This window comes from Eublepharis macularius, chromosome 8 (assembly GCF_028583425.1).
Source record: "Eublepharis macularius isolate TG4126 chromosome 8, MPM_Emac_v1.0, whole genome shotgun sequence".
NCBI lineage: Eukaryota > Metazoa > Chordata > Lepidosauria > Squamata > Eublepharidae > Eublepharis > Eublepharis macularius.
In genome coordinates, this window is record NC_072797.1 from 89,589,544 (window position 1) to 89,608,007 (window position 18,464).

At 44.3% G+C, this 18,464-nt stretch overlaps 1 protein-coding gene across 1 annotated transcript in view; it reads right to left on the reverse strand.

The window, feature by feature from the left end:
• ERCC6L2 (ERCC excision repair 6 like 2) overlaps positions 1-18,464 on the reverse strand; it is a 47,663-nt gene that overhangs the window by 12,996 nt on the left and 16,203 nt on the right. Inside the window, exons 6-8 of the mRNA XM_054987450.1 lie at positions 10,483-10,623; positions 8,292-8,405; positions 5,485-5,604 (exon numbers count right to left, since the gene is read on the reverse strand). Of these exons, the coding sequence (XP_054843425.1) occupies positions 5,485-5,604; positions 8,292-8,405; positions 10,483-10,623 (375 nt within the window). The remainder of the gene's footprint in view (positions 1-5,484; positions 5,605-8,291; positions 8,406-10,482; positions 10,624-18,464) is intronic.

The following is an 18,464-nucleotide window of genomic DNA, read 5'->3' on the forward strand; positions in this document are numbered from 1 at the left end:
ACAACTAAGAGTAAAGAAAAAAACATACAAACTGCCATTCAGTTATTCTGACAACAGAAAGAAAAACATCAAAGTAAGCAAATGGACCCAAAAAAGAAGTAAGAAACTGCTAAGCAAAAGAAGCATCTGAGAGTAGTAGCTGCACAGCATATTTTGTTCTTAAATAGCACCATGCCTTCCTAACCGCCAACAAGACTACTATGTTGAATTCCAAAGAGGTGTTTTCAATCACTGATAGGAAGTAGAAACTGATAAAAAAATGCAGAAGCCCATTTACTGATGAGTATGGCATAGTGGTTAAGTGTTGCAAAGCAAATTAGCACTCTGCTGGTTTGAATCCCACTACAGCCATGATCTCAGCAGGTGGCCTTAGGTAAGCCACTCCTCTCAGCCCCAGCTGTATTGTGGGGATATGGATAACACTGACTTTGTTCACAGCTTTGAGTGGGGTACAAATCAGTCTAGAAGAGTGGTACAAAAGCATAGTAGTTGTAGTTGTTGTTATTAAGCTACCACCCTAAAAGATCTGGACCTTTAGGGTTTTCCTCTACTTTCCTACAAACATTCTTAACCTATCCGGATCTTTAATTACCTGTGAGACCATGCATGCTGTTGCTGTCTCAGGCACACAGAGGGCAATTTCCTGATTATAGTAATGTGCTAAGACTGTAAATAGAGTATGACCTTTAGTAAAACCAACTTTTTAAAAACACAATTAAATCCGCCATGGTATAGAACTGGATACAAACAGAAAAAGGGAGTGAATTTTCTTAGGCTTAACACTATATTCAGAATATGAATTTTTGCTTGATTGGGGTAACACAAATAGGATAAGTCAAGGTATCTATAATAAAGGGATTTGAAAGCTTACCATTTGGTACAGAAAGAAATGAATAGGGGTGAGGTTTGCTGTAGAAATCAAACATTGTGGAATCATGTGTAAACCACCACTCCCCAGGTGTGTTTGGTTATCCCATGCAAACATCCTTGGCCCTTGCTTGGAAAAAGATCTGCCTGTGCAATCAGAATTCTCACTTTGCAGGAAGGAAAAGAACAGACAAGCAGAGGGGGCTATATTTCCTCCACTGCCCAGCATTCCATGGTTCCTTGGCAACTGGACTTTAGGAAAAAGGTAGCCCCCTTCTTCATGCTCCTACCCTCAGGGGTGGCGCCAGGGTTTTCGGTGCTCGAAGCCGGCCGGCCGGCCAAGCACCCCCGTGCGTGCATGCAAGCGCACGCACCGGCCTGCATGATGACGTCACGTGCGATGTCATCACAGGCGTGTGCGCGCGCGCCGCAGGCTCGATCGCTGCGGCAGGCAGCTGGGACGGTGCACAGGTGGCCTCCGAGCTCTCCTGCTCGGTTGCCTGCGCCGCCGCAAACGCCTGCCCACGGCTGCTGCGCCCAGCTGGGGGCCTGTGCTGGTGCCGGCGCGGGGCGGGAGGGATAGGAGGCTGCAGCTCTGTGGTGCGCGCTCCCGCCCCTCCTCCGGCACTCCCTCTGGCACACTGCACCCGAGGCCACCGCCTACCTGACCTCAATAGGCGCGCCAGCCCTGCCTACCCTGCCCTTATCTCAGATTGAAAAGTGGATCTACTCCTGAATGTGAAAGGAGCATCTTTAATCCAGCACTGCGGAATTACAGCAGTCAGAAAGTGCAGTTCTCTTCTATTTCCCTTTCCTCTTGCATGGGGAGGGAGGTTTCTTCCTTCCACCAGCCAGAAAACACAGGCACAAGGAGTGGCAGGGGAATTACACAACCTATGGACTCAAAATTGATTAGCGCTTAGCTGTTGACCATAATTAGGGTGGAACTGCATATCATGTACATATAAAAATAATGGGGACCCATAGTTCCTGTTATTCAATGGAAAGAAGAACTAAGAAATTTTTTGTCTCTGAAAAAACAGTTATCAAATAATTCCAGAGGCTCCTCTAAACGTGAATTGTGTGTTTTTTCTTATTCTCTATGTTTATTGTTTATTATGTTATGGTGTATACTTTACAGTTTAAATAAAGAAAAAAATTGTTTTAAAAGTGTAGGTCTTTAAGGTGTTATTGGACCTGGATCTTGCTCTTCAACTGCAGACCAACCTGGCTACCCAATAACCACCAGACACTTGCTAAACTTGCTGCAGCAAAAAATAAAAACTAGACTCTTGTGTTAGTCTTTAAAATGCTGTAAGACTCCAGTTTCTTTGTCAAGTGGTGCCCAGTCATGTCTCATAAAATGCGTCCTGCATTTGTCACACTGAACAGCAGCACTAAGTGGAACAGCACAGCTGAAATATTTTGTAGCCACAGGTCTTGTAACTTGGAACAGAAGATCTGCAAAAACCGCTTGCTACTACTATCACTACACCGTTCGCTATTCCAGTCTCTGTTTCAAAACTACTGCAGATTAAATTATGCATGCACTTTTAATACTGAAAAATGTAAACTCTGAAATTGAATTTTAAAAGCTGCCTATGTAAGATTTTCATAGCCTTCTCTAAAAGACTTTGGCAAACTGCAGAAAATCAAAGACAATCTTTTGGGGACCATAGCATCCAATTAAAGCTTTTGCTATATATATTTTCTCATGTTTTTTTTAAAAAAACTAACATTGTACAATGCTAAAATAATGCAAGAGACTGCATAGGTGAAACTACTGTTAAAATGTATAGGAGCAATTAGGCAACTTCAGGGAATCACACTCTGAGCCAGACTCTCCATACGGACTACCGCATGGACATTCTTCGTTCCTGCCTAAACTCAAATTAGTGCCCACACCCCACACAAGCAGAGACAGTTGCTAGAAGAACTTGTTCACTGGCTAAATTTTCCATGTATAAATAGGCCAAATTGGGCAGTAATTTCCATCTTGTTCATCCTGTGACACCAGTATCTATTTTTCTTGCCCAAGCTAAGCAGAGGAACTCCTACAGCCCCCTGGGCCTACAAACCTGGCAATCTAAGCCCGGAAAACCAAACACCAGGAAAACAGGGGTCTTCCTTTATTTATTCATTCACTGGTCTTTTCCTTTCCAGAAAGTTCCCAGCAGGGAAGAATCAGGCCCAGAATTTTGCGGAACAATGGGTTGAGAGAACCACTGCTTGGCTCCCACCCTCTTTTTTGGTCTCTTGGACTTCCTATGTGCACCTCCTCCTAGACACAAGGCACTGAAGTCCAGTAGGAACAAACCACGTTAACCAAGGACTGTTGCATATATAACTATCAATATGCCAGTGCTTGGTGATGACTGGTGGAGTGTGCGCACGCAAAACATTTTAACTTCCATGGAGTCCTTGTTGACAGAGCTGAGGCAGGTATTTACTTCTATAGAAGAAAATAAAAAGATGCCCTTGAGGAAACCACTGGGGTGGAAACTTACAGTCTGCTTTTTGTAGTCCTATCAAACTAAGAGAGCCTTGTCTACATAAACCCTTCTTCTGCACAGCCTTCTCCTGAGTTCAGTGTCTTGGCTGCATTATGGGAAATTATGAGTCAATCCAGGAATTAAATTACAATTCAACCCAGGAACTGGTCTCCGCATATAGAATAAATGAGAGTTTGCCACTGACATTTAGTGGAAGCCAGGCCAAGAGTGCATACACACTGAGAACATAAAATCATACTTTCATTAGGGCTGCACTTTAGGCGAAGAACATTCAATTAAGCAGCAGTCTTCAACATGCCATTCTAGTGCCTTCCCTTGATAGCAGCTGACTTGGCTTGCCTCTTGATCAGCAAGAAGTCACACTAAAGTAACACCAGCAAAGTACACTAATTAGCCTGTGGATAATACATCTCATTGTGAGGCAAATAATATATATATATGTCGACATATATATATATATATATATATATATATATATTTATTTTTTTGCAGTTTTGCCCAGGCTCTCACAAAAGTGCTATACTATCTATCCTAAAGGCAGACTGAACTCCAACTACTGAATACATCAACAACTTGACCCATAGAAACACACAAACACACACACAAACATACATATTTGTGTATGTGTATAAAACCTGATACTAAGCATATTTACACGGCACAACTTGGTTCACCTCTCCCTACCACTTAATCACACGGAACTGGAATCTTCCCCTCTGTACCTCCAACTCCTTCTCCTTCCCCTCCCCTACTGTTGTCTCTGTTATGTCAATGTTTAGACTGTAAGCTCCTGCTGGCAGGAACCTGTCATCTTGCACTCTGGATCACTGATAGCACTAAATCAGTTAAATAAAGTTTAGTCAGAAATAAATGTCAATTAATTTGGGGGACTTTCTCCCAGGTTAGGGATGCCAGCCCTCCAGTGAAGATAGGGGATCGCCTGCCCCCACCTTCCCTCCCCACCCTGTTCACTCGGCTGGTAGAGAGAAGGCAGGCTGTGAGCCATGGAGCACGTAGTAAAATGGCGCATGTGCTCCAATAACATCACTTCTGGTTGAAAAATGGAAGCTACATGGTCTCAGGAGGGCCAAATCAGACCTAGACATAATGAAAATGCTATGAGTGGGACCGATTTGGCTCCAAAGAGACACCACAGTTTCCAGTTTACACCAGAAGTGTTGTCACCAGAGGGCTTCTGGAGCATGAGTGAGAGGCCTGGATCGGGGCCCATCACGCACTTACCACCCCCTATCCCCCATTTCCCAGTAGGGAAAGCTGGCAACCTTAGTATGTGTGCACAAGACTGTGCTAAAGAATGCTTCCTTCCTGGTATCTCATCACAAATTCTCAGATATACTAAAAGTCTTCTGTTAATGAAAGCACTTATATTCCAAATTTAAATGGCACACAGAGGATTCCTGACAATTGCTCCATAATTAAAATATTTTTTCCCCATTGGCAGTTTATCTGAAAGCAGTTTAACACCTTCCAATTTGACCTTTTGATGCTCCACAAATTAATCAAGTAGAAGGCTGTTTTAATATATTAAACTTTATTTTCTATTCAAAATCTTTAGTAAGTTACCTGCCTGGGCCTGCAGGTTAAAGGCAATGCATACACTGAATAAAGCAGAGTTATGTAAATCAACTGGTTATGCCGAAAAGGGCTACAGTATACACACAGCCTGACCCGAAGCCCCACAAACAGCTGCAACAATACAAGCAAAGAACAATGTTCCATCATAACTGCTTTCATAAATGAATACTCAGTATAAAACAGGAGAGAAAACAGAGCACACTACAGGACAAAAATGTGTAACAATTTACAATGATAATTAATATACTGTTGTTTATGCTTATACCATTCTTAAGAAAGTCACAACGAATTTGCGCCAATATATCTGTCATCAAAGAATTGCCCTGTAATTAACATTAACTATGACGCTGTTGTGTTGTCTAAAACACAAAATATATCTCGGAATCACACAGAATGGACTGTAAAAAGAGGACCTTAATCTTAAATTTGAAAAATATTAAATACAAGGTGTTATGAGGTATGACACCGCATTACAGTATTGACCCCTTCCTGGCCCCTGCAAATTTACCTTCATTTTCCCACTATACTTCGGATCAGAAATGGTTTCAAAGGCTGCATCTTTGCTAAGCTGCATGAAATCAGGAAACTTAGAAAACACTTGGTTGCACACCCTTGTGATATGGGATTCCTGGAATAAAACATAGTTACAGACCAAAAAAAAAAGTTTTAAACAATTCAAAAATTTTCCCCATCAGTAATCAGCATCTCTACTAAAACCAGTGACAGAATATTATTGCTATAAAAAAGAATCTAACACACTTCAAACACTGAAAATATATATTTTCACATACATTTCACATTTATATCTTTCACAGTTTGTATCCTGGACTTCCTCTGGGAAGAGTACATGGGGCAATTCCTTTATACAAACTTTGAAACAGATTAGGCTGCAAATCTGTGACTTGCTCAAGGCTTCCCTTAAGACATAGCTTAGATCCAAACACTGTTTTCTGCCCATGGAAGTGCCTTCTACCAAGGAAGAAGTCTCTGGTGTAATGTATGTTAAATTCCTCCTTCCTACTTCAGACCCCCACGTCATCCCAAGCACTGCTCCTGGGGGATTACTGATCCTCAGGGTCAACATTTTGGGAGGGGTAATGAGGGAGGGCAGGTAAGAAACTTCAATTCTTCTTGTTTGGCTCTGTTCCCATTACGTAAGACAGATCAAAGCCTGTATCTACTACATTATGGGTATCAAAACATAAGGCCCAGTGGCCTTACCACAGCACTACATCATTCTCCACACAAACTACTGAACCATCTTTAAGGTTAAAAAGCAATGTACACATTAGGAGGGAAAAGATGACACTGGAGTGCTACTTCATGCCTCAGCATTAGATGATGTTCCCACACCACAGATTAGCAATGCGGGAGTCAAGCAATATGAAAATATAGGGGAATGGAGATCAGCATATCAAAGCAGGGCATACTGTGGAATTTTTCAGTTTGCTCATTTTTGAAGCTAAGAGGGAAGGGTGTGAAATGATTTCTGCTGATTAAAGAAGAAGACGCCTCAGATGACATAGCCGTTTCAACTTGAAAGACTGGAGATGGGCATACAGAAGGCTCTTTTAACATAAAAGGGGAACGTGAAAGGTACAAAATGGCATATAGCAAGCAGAAAGAGGCTTTAGATAGTAAGGAGAGGCAGGAAGGTAGTTAGGCCGACGAAAGGTGACCGAAGTGGGGATGCTTGAAGACAAGATTCAGAAGGCACATTGAGAGCATAGTAATAGATATTTTAGAAGCTAATAACAGGCCTTATTACCCCACCCTCCTCAGAAGTGGCCATTTTTCAATGGAGATTTGGCCTCTGCTATGTGAGGTGTTTGGGCCCCCAATCAGTTTGAATTTGATCCCACTGTACTACATCATATTCACTCTTGTGTTAAGAGCAAAGCAACACTAAAATGTTAATGCAACAATCATGCAAATGCAAACATTAACAGCAAGGTAACATGTTTAACTTCAAAAGGAATGCTGTGTTACATTATTAAATATGGAGAAATAGAATTAGTTCTAACAGAATTATCTGATGCTGTCTCATCTGAATACATTTGCCTTCTCGCTGTCCAGAGCATGACTAATGGTGGCCTCCAGCAGGTAGGAAAAACTAACATGAAAAAGGACAGAGGATAAGAGACTGAAAGCAGAGAGGATAAGGGGCATTATTTTGATTTTAATCCAGAATAATATAGGGAAATGTCCAGTAATAGAACTGTTCTTTACAATCTAAAGTACATTTTCTTGTGCTTCACAATCTTAAGTACACTCGTATGAAAGTAAAATCAACAGCCCTTAATTCCAAGAAAAGATACATAGGATTCACAAATAGCCACCTGCCTGGTCACCTGTTTTGATTAAGAACTGCTCAAAGGCAGAAATTATTTCTCATTCTCCTTTATGGTCTTCAAGAGCACATCTGGCACCTCTCTCTCTCTCTCTCTCTCACACACACACACACACACACACAGGAGAGAGAGAGAGAGAGAGAGAGAGAGAGAGAGAGAGAGAGAGAGAGAGAGAGAGAGAAGGAATTCTCCTGTACCGGGCTTCCAGAATGCAGCCTGATGTTAAACAAGACTACATTCTGCAGACTACTGACAGGATCCCAGGAAGAATGACAGAGTGGATGCAGAGGCTCACAGCTGTCAAAAGACAGAGAGAAGAAAAATGATAGCTGTGGGGCTCATGGCTGGCCGTAAGGGCAGCTGTTACCCCCAAGCAACCCTGGTAACCCCATCTTGCTCCATCTATATTTTCACATGACTGAAATTGTGCTTTCAGGTCCTGTATTGACATTTGTTATAAAAACTGACTGACTGATCTCATGGTAAGCTTTAACAAATTTGCCATCACTGCTTGGAAGCTCCACAGCCCTCCATTTTGCCTCTAGAGCTAAAGTAAAAGGCACTCATGGCAGAGGCCCTCACGGTGGTTGCTAGCATATAGGAAGTACTGCCAAATGGCCACAGTGCCCATACTCCTTCCCCCTTCTAGGCCTTCTCTTTCCATGCTTGTAAAAGGTCATGATAAGCAATGGGTCAGAGTAGTAGGGTGGAAGATGAAAGGAAAGGGAAAAGTAGTTAGGGGTGGGAACAGAATCTAGATGAGGGAAACGGGGTGGGAGTCAACGCTCCTAAAACCTTACTTGTATCACTGGGCTGAAGTGTCATAAATATATTGAATTGTATTTGATTTGTAGAAAAGCAACGTATGCTCCAATATTAAAAAGACATGCAACTGCAATGTGGAATTTACCACCAAGATTCTTCTTCACATCTCTGTTGCCCATGGGTATTCTAGGAAACTAACCTGCTGTTTGCTAGTGTTTTCCGTTTGTAACAGAGCAGCATGATTAGCAATCTTACGAAGGATTGTCAGGTAACTAAAATACAAGGCTTGCATTGTTTCACCGTGCACATTTGTCTGTAGAAATATAAATTGAAAAGGAAAGCGTTTAAATCAGCTTAAAACTGTATGACATATAAGGCAGGTAAAATCCATATTTTCAATACTGCCATTCAAAAGAAGAATGTTTTTAGTCCCCTAGGTTTTGGAAGCAAGGTTGAATTCCATGATGTTGGAAACATAAAAGGAGGTTGTTACATTCAGCAAATCAACCAAAATCATAAAACTGGTAGATTAATTATGACTGGATAATTATGCAATTTTCCCTACACAATTTTGCAATACTTTTAAAACGCAAATTATGCATTTAAAGGGTGTGCCATTTCATTCCCCCACCCCCAGGAATTGTGAGAGGTGGCAATAAAGAAAGTTCATACCAGTCTTATGTCTTGAACATTAAACACATTTCTGAGGTTGGGGTCAAGGGGGCCTGATGTTAATAATAATTTATTTTTCTTCTTTAAAGAGCTGTTGGCTTCACCGTGATCAGAGGGTGACAAATAATTAATCACTGGAAGTGTTCTAATAACCTGGTAATTTTTTGAGTAAGTACCTCCTAGATACAATTGACTGGGAACAGGTGATGGACTAGGGATGTTAAAACGGCCAAGTAGAAACCTGTGCTGAGCAGTCCCGGCGTTCCTGTTGGGTTCTGCTGGCAGTGATGACAATAATGGGCATACACTCATGTCACGTTTCCTCCTGTGCCAGTGTCTGCCCAGTCTGAGCTCACCAGCCCTTGCGGTGTACCAGCATTGCTGGGACTCAGCTCAGCTTGCTCCAAGCTGTTAGCAGCCCTCCAGGGCAGCCACCCATCAGGAGCTTTCCCTGTAGATTAAGAGATGAGTACATCCATGCCAGAACTTTTTTTGCATGAGCTCTATGCCACTGAAATGTATGTGAGTTACGAAGACTTTGGTTTCTTCCTTTAGAAATCTGTGCCAGACACATTTACAAGGATTATCTTCTTCCTCATCCATCACAACCCTTAACATTGCTTGCTTTCTGCAGAACAAGTTAAGTTACAAACTTAAACACACTTGAACTTATTTCCAAGGGAATTAATTCCAAGTAAATACACTTAGGGTTCATGGTCTTAGCATTTAAAACATGCTAACCTGAAACAAACTGTGATTTCTCTTCCAATACACCAGCAATGATATAAACAACTGTAACAAATAATTACTTTTCCTGTCATGCCTGGCTGATTTTTAGGGGATGATTCACTGACCATTTACATTGTGGTGCTTCCAATGAAGTAAACATGGCAAAAATTAAATCCATTCACGTTTACTAATCTCATGAGACTAGGGATGCTGAATGATAACATCCACTATGATTTAGCAACAATTTCTAAATACCCATACCAAAACCACACACATTACTCCTCAACAATCTCTTTCACATTTAAAGTGACTGATTGCTCCGCTTCATGGGTAATTTCAGGTTCATCAATATCAATTGGAATATTGAGGGTCAAAATCAGCCAGCCAATCAACCCACTGCAATTTTGTACCACAAATAACAATTAAATTCCTTCCGCTGCCTCCCCTAGTCTCCAAATATGGAAACATTTTGAGGCAGGAACTTGCCTTTTAATTACATTACTGTCATTTGCCATGTCTATTGATGCTATGAACAATGAATATTAATATTTTTTCACAATTCTTCTGCATCTGAAGAAACAGGATGTAATCTAAAAATGCTGCATTAAAATCTAAAAGTCTGAAACCCTGTTACTAAAAAGTCATACTTTAAATAAAGCAACACTACAATTAAAGCACAAAATAGTCCCATTATTTGCAAATTTTGGCTTATTAATTGAAACTACTTTTTTAGAAGATTGAAAGGGCATCCTTGCTCTTCAAAAACAGAAAGGTGACAAATAAGTACTTAATAATGCTACAGAATGATGGGAATTAAAGAATCCTTTGATAGAAAGAACTGTCAGTTTCTATGCCTCATTTTCAGATCCAAAGCAAATTGTAAGTGCAAGGATGACAGGACAAATGCATAGCACAGAACTGAACATATATAGCTCTGAACAGTACATTTGGACAACTGAAACTGAAATCAAGTGCACAAAAATTCTTACTTTGTAGCAACAATTCTTCCTCTTACGCCCACTGTTGCACCTACATGGTTCCCGCGCTTGGAGAACCAAGTGTACATCTTCTGTCTCCAATACAGCCTCATAAACTGCTTTCTGGAACTCCGTTAGAGAACAATATACCATCTGGCAAGATGAAATGCAATGCAGGAGGAAAAAAACACCAATAAAAATATGGAAATTTCAGAATAAGAAGTCGGTGAACTGGTAGATTCACAGCTCTATTAAGTCTGGGGATAATTTGTTGTCATTGCAAAATAAATTGCTGGAATTTAGAGGGGGGGATTAAAGATTACCTGATCATAAAACAAAAATAACCTGTTACGAACATGAAAAATAAACTGCAGCAATTTGAAAGCGGTACAAGGCAAGGAAAAAACCTAATCATAAACTAGAGGTTTTTAATCACTTAAAACATCTATTTGCAGTTTCCTAGCACTGGTTATTGAAAAGCACAAAAACAACCAGAGGGAATAAAAGAAACTCAGCCAGTTCTTAGATATCTATTGATATTCTGAATCACTAGCGCAAGAAGGAGGGCTCTCTCCCGTGGTACAACCAACCTTATCCTTCCTCTCAAAGACCATGGGTGGCATCCCCATGACATCTTTTGGTCTCAGCCAGCAGGATACAGAAATCCCAAGATCATTTCTGAATTTAGGCCACCCAGAAAGCAGCAGCACCATGCTGTGCTATAATAATCCAACACTATCTTGAACATATACTCACATTATCAAAAGAATGAGATAAAATAAAACCTGCTAGATTTAAAGACAGTTGAATGACATTGTGGTTAATCTCCTCTTTTGAAAACACAGTTTAGACTACATTATTACAAGCTTTGGCTGAAAGGCAGGTATAAAAAAGGTAGGAAGAACAGCAGAGGAATACTGTTCCTGTTATTTGCAATTATGTAGTCTTTAAAATACACAAATACACATTTGTGCTCATCAAAACATTCTAGTCAGGGAGCTGAAAAGCATAATTTCTCTCATGATGATGATGCCACATTTTTTTCTAAATCATCTATTAAGAGCAAATATCCAGTCCATTCAGGATTTTTTCATGAGTACTGAAGAGGTTACATTTCTTTTAATTTAAATACATAATTTCAGATTCTGGACATAAAATGAATGCTTGCAATGTGAAGAAAAAATTGTCTCTGGGGGCATTCCCACAGATAGTATGAATGTGTAATTACTTTTTGTGCAGTTTTATGGGAATGTACCTATGCTGACCACAGAAAGGACTTTTTTCAGACTACAGAGAATGAGCAGGGAACATAAACACCTTCCCACCTCAGACGTGAAGAAATAGAAACCTTGAGATTAACCTATTTTATTACCCCCTTGTGGAGCAATAAGTCCATTTCTGATGTGAGAAAAATCAGATTCTGTCTTGGTATCACATACTGAGAATGAGGGACAAGTGAAATTCAACAGCACAGTTCTGTTTGATAATACATAGAACTAATTGATCCAAAATGATAACTTATTTAGAAAAAATTTATACCACAGTTTTTAAACTGATGTGATCTGCTCTGAGTCTGCTTGCGGGGAAAGCAGACTATAAATTCAATAAAATGAATAAATGAATGAACGAACGAATGAATGAATGAATATATCTCCGGAAACCTTCCCAAGGTGGTATCTTGTCACTTTGACAAAAAGGGACAAAAAATGGTCTTATTTATTTATCTAGTCATTTATAGTCCACCTTTCTCACTGAAACAGAGAGCAGAGAGCCAGTTTGGTGTAGTGGTTAAGAGTGTGTGGAACTCTAATCTGGAGAACTGGGCTTGATTCCCCACTCCTCCACTTGAAGCCAGCTGGGTGACCTTGGTTAGTCACAGCTCTCCAGAGCTCTTTCAGCCCCACCCACCTCACAGAGTGTTTGTTGTGGGGATAATAATAATATACTTTGTAAACTGCTCTGAGGGGACATTAAGTTGTCCTGAAGGGCGATATATAAATCAAATGTTTTTGTTATTACATAGTGTGAGATTAGTACAATCAGTGTCAAGGACATTTCCATACAGTGTCAAGGACATTTCCATAGAGTAACAATGCCACAGGGTAAATAAATAAATACAAGTTTACAAAGATGTAGATTTTCAAGATTGAATCTGGGGAGTATATCCATTATGACTTATAATAACTGAGTTAACAAGAGTGAAGCTGGGGAGTCAGAAGTTATGCTTGGATAATTTTTGAGCATTCTGGGAAGGTTTAGAGTCCCTGGGTTTTGCCTTTGAATATCATCACCCAGAGAAGATTTGGTTCTCAGCCACTACCATCTAGCAGAGAATCGGCACTGTAGCTGAAAAGAACTAGAGGTACCAAAACACATAATGTTGGTCTTTCCCTCTAATTTTCCTGAGAACTGTAGTGTTGAAGAATGCAAAGCCATCAAGTGGTAAGTCTGTATTCCATCTTTTAACTTCTACAGTATTACAAGATGAAATGCAAAGTCCATATGTGGATGAAAGGACTATGAAAAGGCCAGAATAATGGTAATGCTGTATTCTAATTTGAGGTTTTACTCGTTTGTAATTAATCTTCAGAATGTTTAGCTATGAAAACATTCATCAAGATTTGATAATTAGCCACTGACATGTATCTCACCACACAAGGTCTACCTTATCACCACTCTTGTCACAGGGAAGAGTGCAGAGGCAAATGGCTTTTGGTGCTCCAACTATGAAGACAGGCATGAGGTACAAAATTCAACATCATAGAACAGAAATTTTCTATTCTATGAGATCTAGGAGAGAAAGAGACAGAGTTGGCAGAGAACATCCCATTCAATGAATAGGCTGATAAGTTTCTGAGTCTAGGATGCCAAAGATAGATGACATCAGTGAAAGACTTGCTGAATTTAGCTGGATGAACCATCTGGTCCCAATAAAGTCTGACATCTCCCCAGGAGAAAGAAGGGTATCAGAGACAATTCCAATGGGGTTTCAGAATTATCAGTGTTATACAAGTTCTTCATCATACAAGACAGAAAAGAAATTTAAGGGTAAGTGCCTCCAAAAATTAAAGACAAGACAGAGTGAGAGTAATCAAGAAGAGAACCATTGGGCTGGTATGAAAAACAAGAGTCAAGAATGGAACAAAGAAACTGTAGTAGGAACAGAGGACATTGTACATAATGCTGTATGCTTCAAGGGCTGATGATAGCAGAGGCGGTTAAGGAGCTGATTTAACTAAAGAGCAAAGAATGCCTGGAAGTGGGTGGCCACTGACAAGATCCAACAGTAAAAGAGTACAGGTCACGGGATGCTACAGAGGAGATGCTTTCCCCTCTGCCTCTCCCTATTAGAGATCAGCACGAACCAAAATACGAATCAAAATTCGTGACGAACCAGGCCGGTTCGTGAACCAGCAGTTCGTCAGATCCCATTTCTGACGAACCACCACAAACTTTAGGATGGTTCATTTGGTTCGTTTTTCAGTTCATCACTGCAGACAGCCTGGCGCCAATCAATCATATTCCTAGCAACAGGTGGTCGGTTTCGTTTTCTCAGCCATGCCGGACGCTCCTCTCGGCTGGTCCGGGAGGAAACGACCGGGCACCCTGACCGGGCGGCTGATCTGCAAGGATTAGCCCCCAGGACTCCCAGGGAGGGAGCCAGGGTCCGGGACGCGGCGGGAAGAACTCCCCGAAATCAATGCGGGGAGGGAATTGCCCGTTTGTCCCTATGGAGGCCGGCAGATGTGCGCGGCGCCTCGAGTGCCGCCGGGCAACGAGAAACGGCAAGTAAAAGAAACAGGCGGAAGCCTGTAAACAAGCGAATCCCTTCTGTTCTACAAGCGTTTGTGAAGGAGAGGTTGATCTGAAGAAGACTCGCTCTTCCCCTTCGTGGAGTTCCAGAATTTTGTTGGCGCCCCCCCCCCCAAATGGCAGCAAAGAAGCAAAGTCCCGCTCTCGGTAAGTCAATCTCGGCCACCTTGCAGAAAGGGGAGTCGCTCGAAGAATTGGTGCGCAGGGCGGTGGTGGAAGCTATAAAACCCTTTGTTGACAAGCTGAACGAAACTGATCAAAGGGTGGGCTTAATTGAAAGCGAGGTGAAAACCATTAAGGCAGCAGCGGGGGGGGGCAGAAAAGTCTGCTCTGGAAAGTGCGTCACTTGTGAAGGCTACAAAAAAGGAGTTGAAGTTGGTGGAGAACCAACTGATCGGGCTACAAGTGGAACGAACGCAGACAATTTTGCGTCTCCAAAACGTGAAAGAGGAGGAAAATGAGGATCTGTGGGATTTGGTCTCGGAAAAACAGGGTTTCTCACCTGTAACTGTTGATCGTCGAGTCTCTTCTGTGCAGACACACATTGGGACTGCGCAGGCGCAGGCCAGCCGCGGAAAAGATTTTTCTAGCTCTAAGAGATGTGAGGGGGACGTTCGGATCCACCGCGCATGCGCGCTGGTGTTCCCGCCAATTTTGAATGCATATATATCCGAACGTCCCCGGCATTCCCTCAGTTCACCTGAGCCGCCGGAGAAACAATGGAAGAAACCAAGCACTCACAGCAGGGCAGGCGGGAGGGAATGTGTGTCTGCACAGAAGAGACTCGACGATCAACAGTTACAGGTGAGAAACCCTGTTTATCGTCTTCGTCCTTCTGTGCAGCCCCACATTGGGAGAGTAACTAGCATCTCACCAATGGGGGCGGGTGTGAGTGTCTACTTGAACAAGGACTGCAGGACAGCTGTGCCCACAGCCGAGTCACGTCGTGCATGCACATCCACAGAATAGTGCTTGATGAAAGTGTCTGCAGTGGACCATGTCGCAGCTTGGCAGACGTCCCGGAGCGGCACTCCGCGCAGGAAGGCAGCAGAAGCAGCTTGCGCTCGAGTGGAATGAGCGGTAACCAACAAGGGACACCGGACTCCAGCATGCTGATAGCAAAGTTTAATCGTAGACACAATCCAGCGAGAGATGGACTGGGCAGAAGCAGGTGAGCCCTTGCGAGGGCCAGAATAACACACAAACAGGGCAGGAGACTTCCTGAAACATTTGGTGCGGTGCAAATAAAACAATAAAGCACGCTTTACATCCAACGTGTGTAGTGCTCGTTCCCCTGGGGATGAGGGTGTTGGAAAAAAGGAAGGGAGGAACACCTTTTGCTGTAGGTGAAACCTTGAGACTACCTTGGGCAGAAACTCCATGCTAGTGTGGAGCATGACAGTACCAGGGAAAAACTGCAGGAAGGGAGGGTCACACCGCAGGGCAGACAGCTCCCCAACACGCCTAGAGGACGTGATTGCCACCAGGAAAGCCACCTTCTGAGTGAGCAAAGGTAGGGGACAAGAAGATAGAGGCTCAAAGGGCTGGAGCATCAGCCGGGAGAGAACCAGGGAGAGACTCCATTGCGGAATGGGATGGGCCCTAGGAGGGAAGGTCTTGAACAGGCCCTTCAGGAACTGCTTGGAAAGCCAGTGAGTAAAAACTGTCTTCCCATCAATCTGCTCATGGAAGGCAGAGATTGCAGCCATGTGGACCTTAACACTGGAAAACGCAAGGCCCTGGGAGCAGAGTTCCAGGAGGTAGTCCAGGATGACAGGAAGCGGGCAACTAAAGGGAGAAACCCCTTTCAGGGCCAACCACCGGGAAAAACGCGACCACTTCCTCTGATAGGACAACCTGGTAGACGGTTTCCGGGCATTCAAGATCACCCCAAGCACTCCAGAAGAGAGGCTCACTCCCGGGTGCCCAGAAGCCAGGCAGTCAGATTCAGTACAGCCACATCGTGATGCCACACCCCGTCCCTGGTTAAGAGGTCCGGGGCGTGAGGCAGGGGGAGGCATCGCCCCTGGGACAGGGAAAGTAAAAGGGGGAACCAATCCTGGCGAGGCCACCGAGGGGCAACGAGGATACAGTGGGTTCGGAAGGCCCTGACCCTGGAAAGAACCTTGTACAGGAGCGGGAAGGGCGGGAAGGCATAAAAGAGCCCTGGGGACCAAGGTATTTGGAAGGCATCCCCCAGGGAGTGGCGGCCAATGCCGGCCCGGGAGCAGAACAGCGGGGCCTCTTTGTTGCGGGCAGTGGCGAAGAGGTCGACCAAAGGCGTGCCCCATGTGCGGAAAACCTGGTCGAGGTAAACCCTGTTCAGGGACCACTCGTGCTGAGGCAAAAACACCCTGCTCAGCGCATCCGCCGAGGTGTTGAGATCCCCGGCAATGTGCACGGCTCTGGGAAGGACGTTGTTGACCATGGCCCAATTCCATAGAGTCGTTGCCTCCTTGCAGAGCTTGAGCGAGACCGTTCCTCCCTGCTTGTTGAGGTAGTAGCAGGCCGTGGTATTGTCCGACAGGACCTGAACCCTCCTGTTCCGAATGGCATCTGCAAAAGAAGCGAGGGAGTAACGGATCGCCCTAAGCTCAAGAAGGTTGATATGCATGGATGCCTCAGATGGGGACCAGATGCCCTGAGCCGAAAGCTGTCCACAGCGCCCCCCCATCCCAAGTTGGAGGCATCGGTATAAACTGTGACCTCAGCTAGGAAGGGGCCGAAAGGACAACCTTCAGACAGGTTTCCAGGGACAGTCCACCAGGCCAGAGAGCGCAGCACCACCCTGGGGATGGAAAACCTCTGGTGCTGACCCATGGTGAGGGGGTTGTACCTCCGGACAAACCAGTTTTGCAGCGGCCTCATACGCAGGCGCGCAAAGAAAACCACTCCTGTGGAGGAGGCCATAAGGCCCAACAGAGTCTGAACCAAAAGTGCAGTCTGATACCGGCAATGTATAAAATGCCGGGCCAAAGCGGAAAGCCTGGCCAACCGGTCTGGGGGCAGGTAGGCTCTACCCAGCAGGGAATTGAAATGGACCCCAATAAACCTAATGGCCATGCCTGGGGTCAGGATAGACTTATCCCCATTAACCACCAAGCCCAATCTAGCCAGCACGGACAAAGCGAGGGCAATATGGGCCTGGAGAGAGTCAGGCGAGGGTCCCACCAGGAGCCAGTCATCCAGGTACGGGTAGATAAAGCAACCCTGGGACCGCAGGTATGCCACTACGGTGGTCATGCACTTTGTGAACACTCTGGGTGCAGAGGCTAGCCCGAAGGGCAACACTGTATATTCATACACAGAATTCCCATACACAAACCGCAGGTATTTCCTGTGGCCCTCAAATATAGAAATGTGGAAGTAGGCATCCTTCAGGTCTAGAATGGCCAGCCAGACGCCCACTTCCAGGAGTTCCACGACTCGCGCCAGGGTCAGCATGCGAAACTTCTCAGGCTTCAAATAACCGTTGAGGCCTCGAAGGTCCAAGATAGGCCGGGAACCTCCACCCTTCTTATCCACAAGGAAGTATCTGGAGTAAAATCCCCATGGGGAAGTAGAGACATTGACCACCCGGACAGCACCTTTGGTAACCAACTCCATAACATTATTGTGTAACACAACATCACAACATGGAGAACAACGGGGAGGGAGAGAGAGAGGGGGTGCATCCGTAAACATTAACTTGTAACCATGGGCCACAATGGACAGGACCCAAGCGTCAGAAGTAACACGTTGCCAACAGGGCAAAAAAGGTCGAAGCCTGTCCAGAAACTGGGCAGCAGAGGAAGCACCCTCGGAGGCCAACGAGGGAGCGTTCAGGCGCAGTCAGAAGACCGAGGGCTTCTGCGCCGAGGTCGAAGGCTTGGGTGAAGAGGGCTGTTGCCTGCCCTTGGACCGGCCGGAGCGCCTGGAAGGGTGACGCTGCTGGGCAGAGTAGGATCGGTGACCGTAGGACTGGCCTGAGAAGAAGCGCCCTTGACGCTGCTGGTAAGGCTGGTAAGGGGTCTGGTAGGATCGGAACCGACCAGAGCGATACCTCGGACCCGACGACTGGGCTGAGGGGGCGACCCCGAGGGATTTGGCCGTCTGCTGATTCTTCTTCATCAGGGAGAGGGACTCATCCGTCTTCTCCGAGAAGAGCTGGGGCCCCTCGAACGGGAAGTCCTCCACCTTCG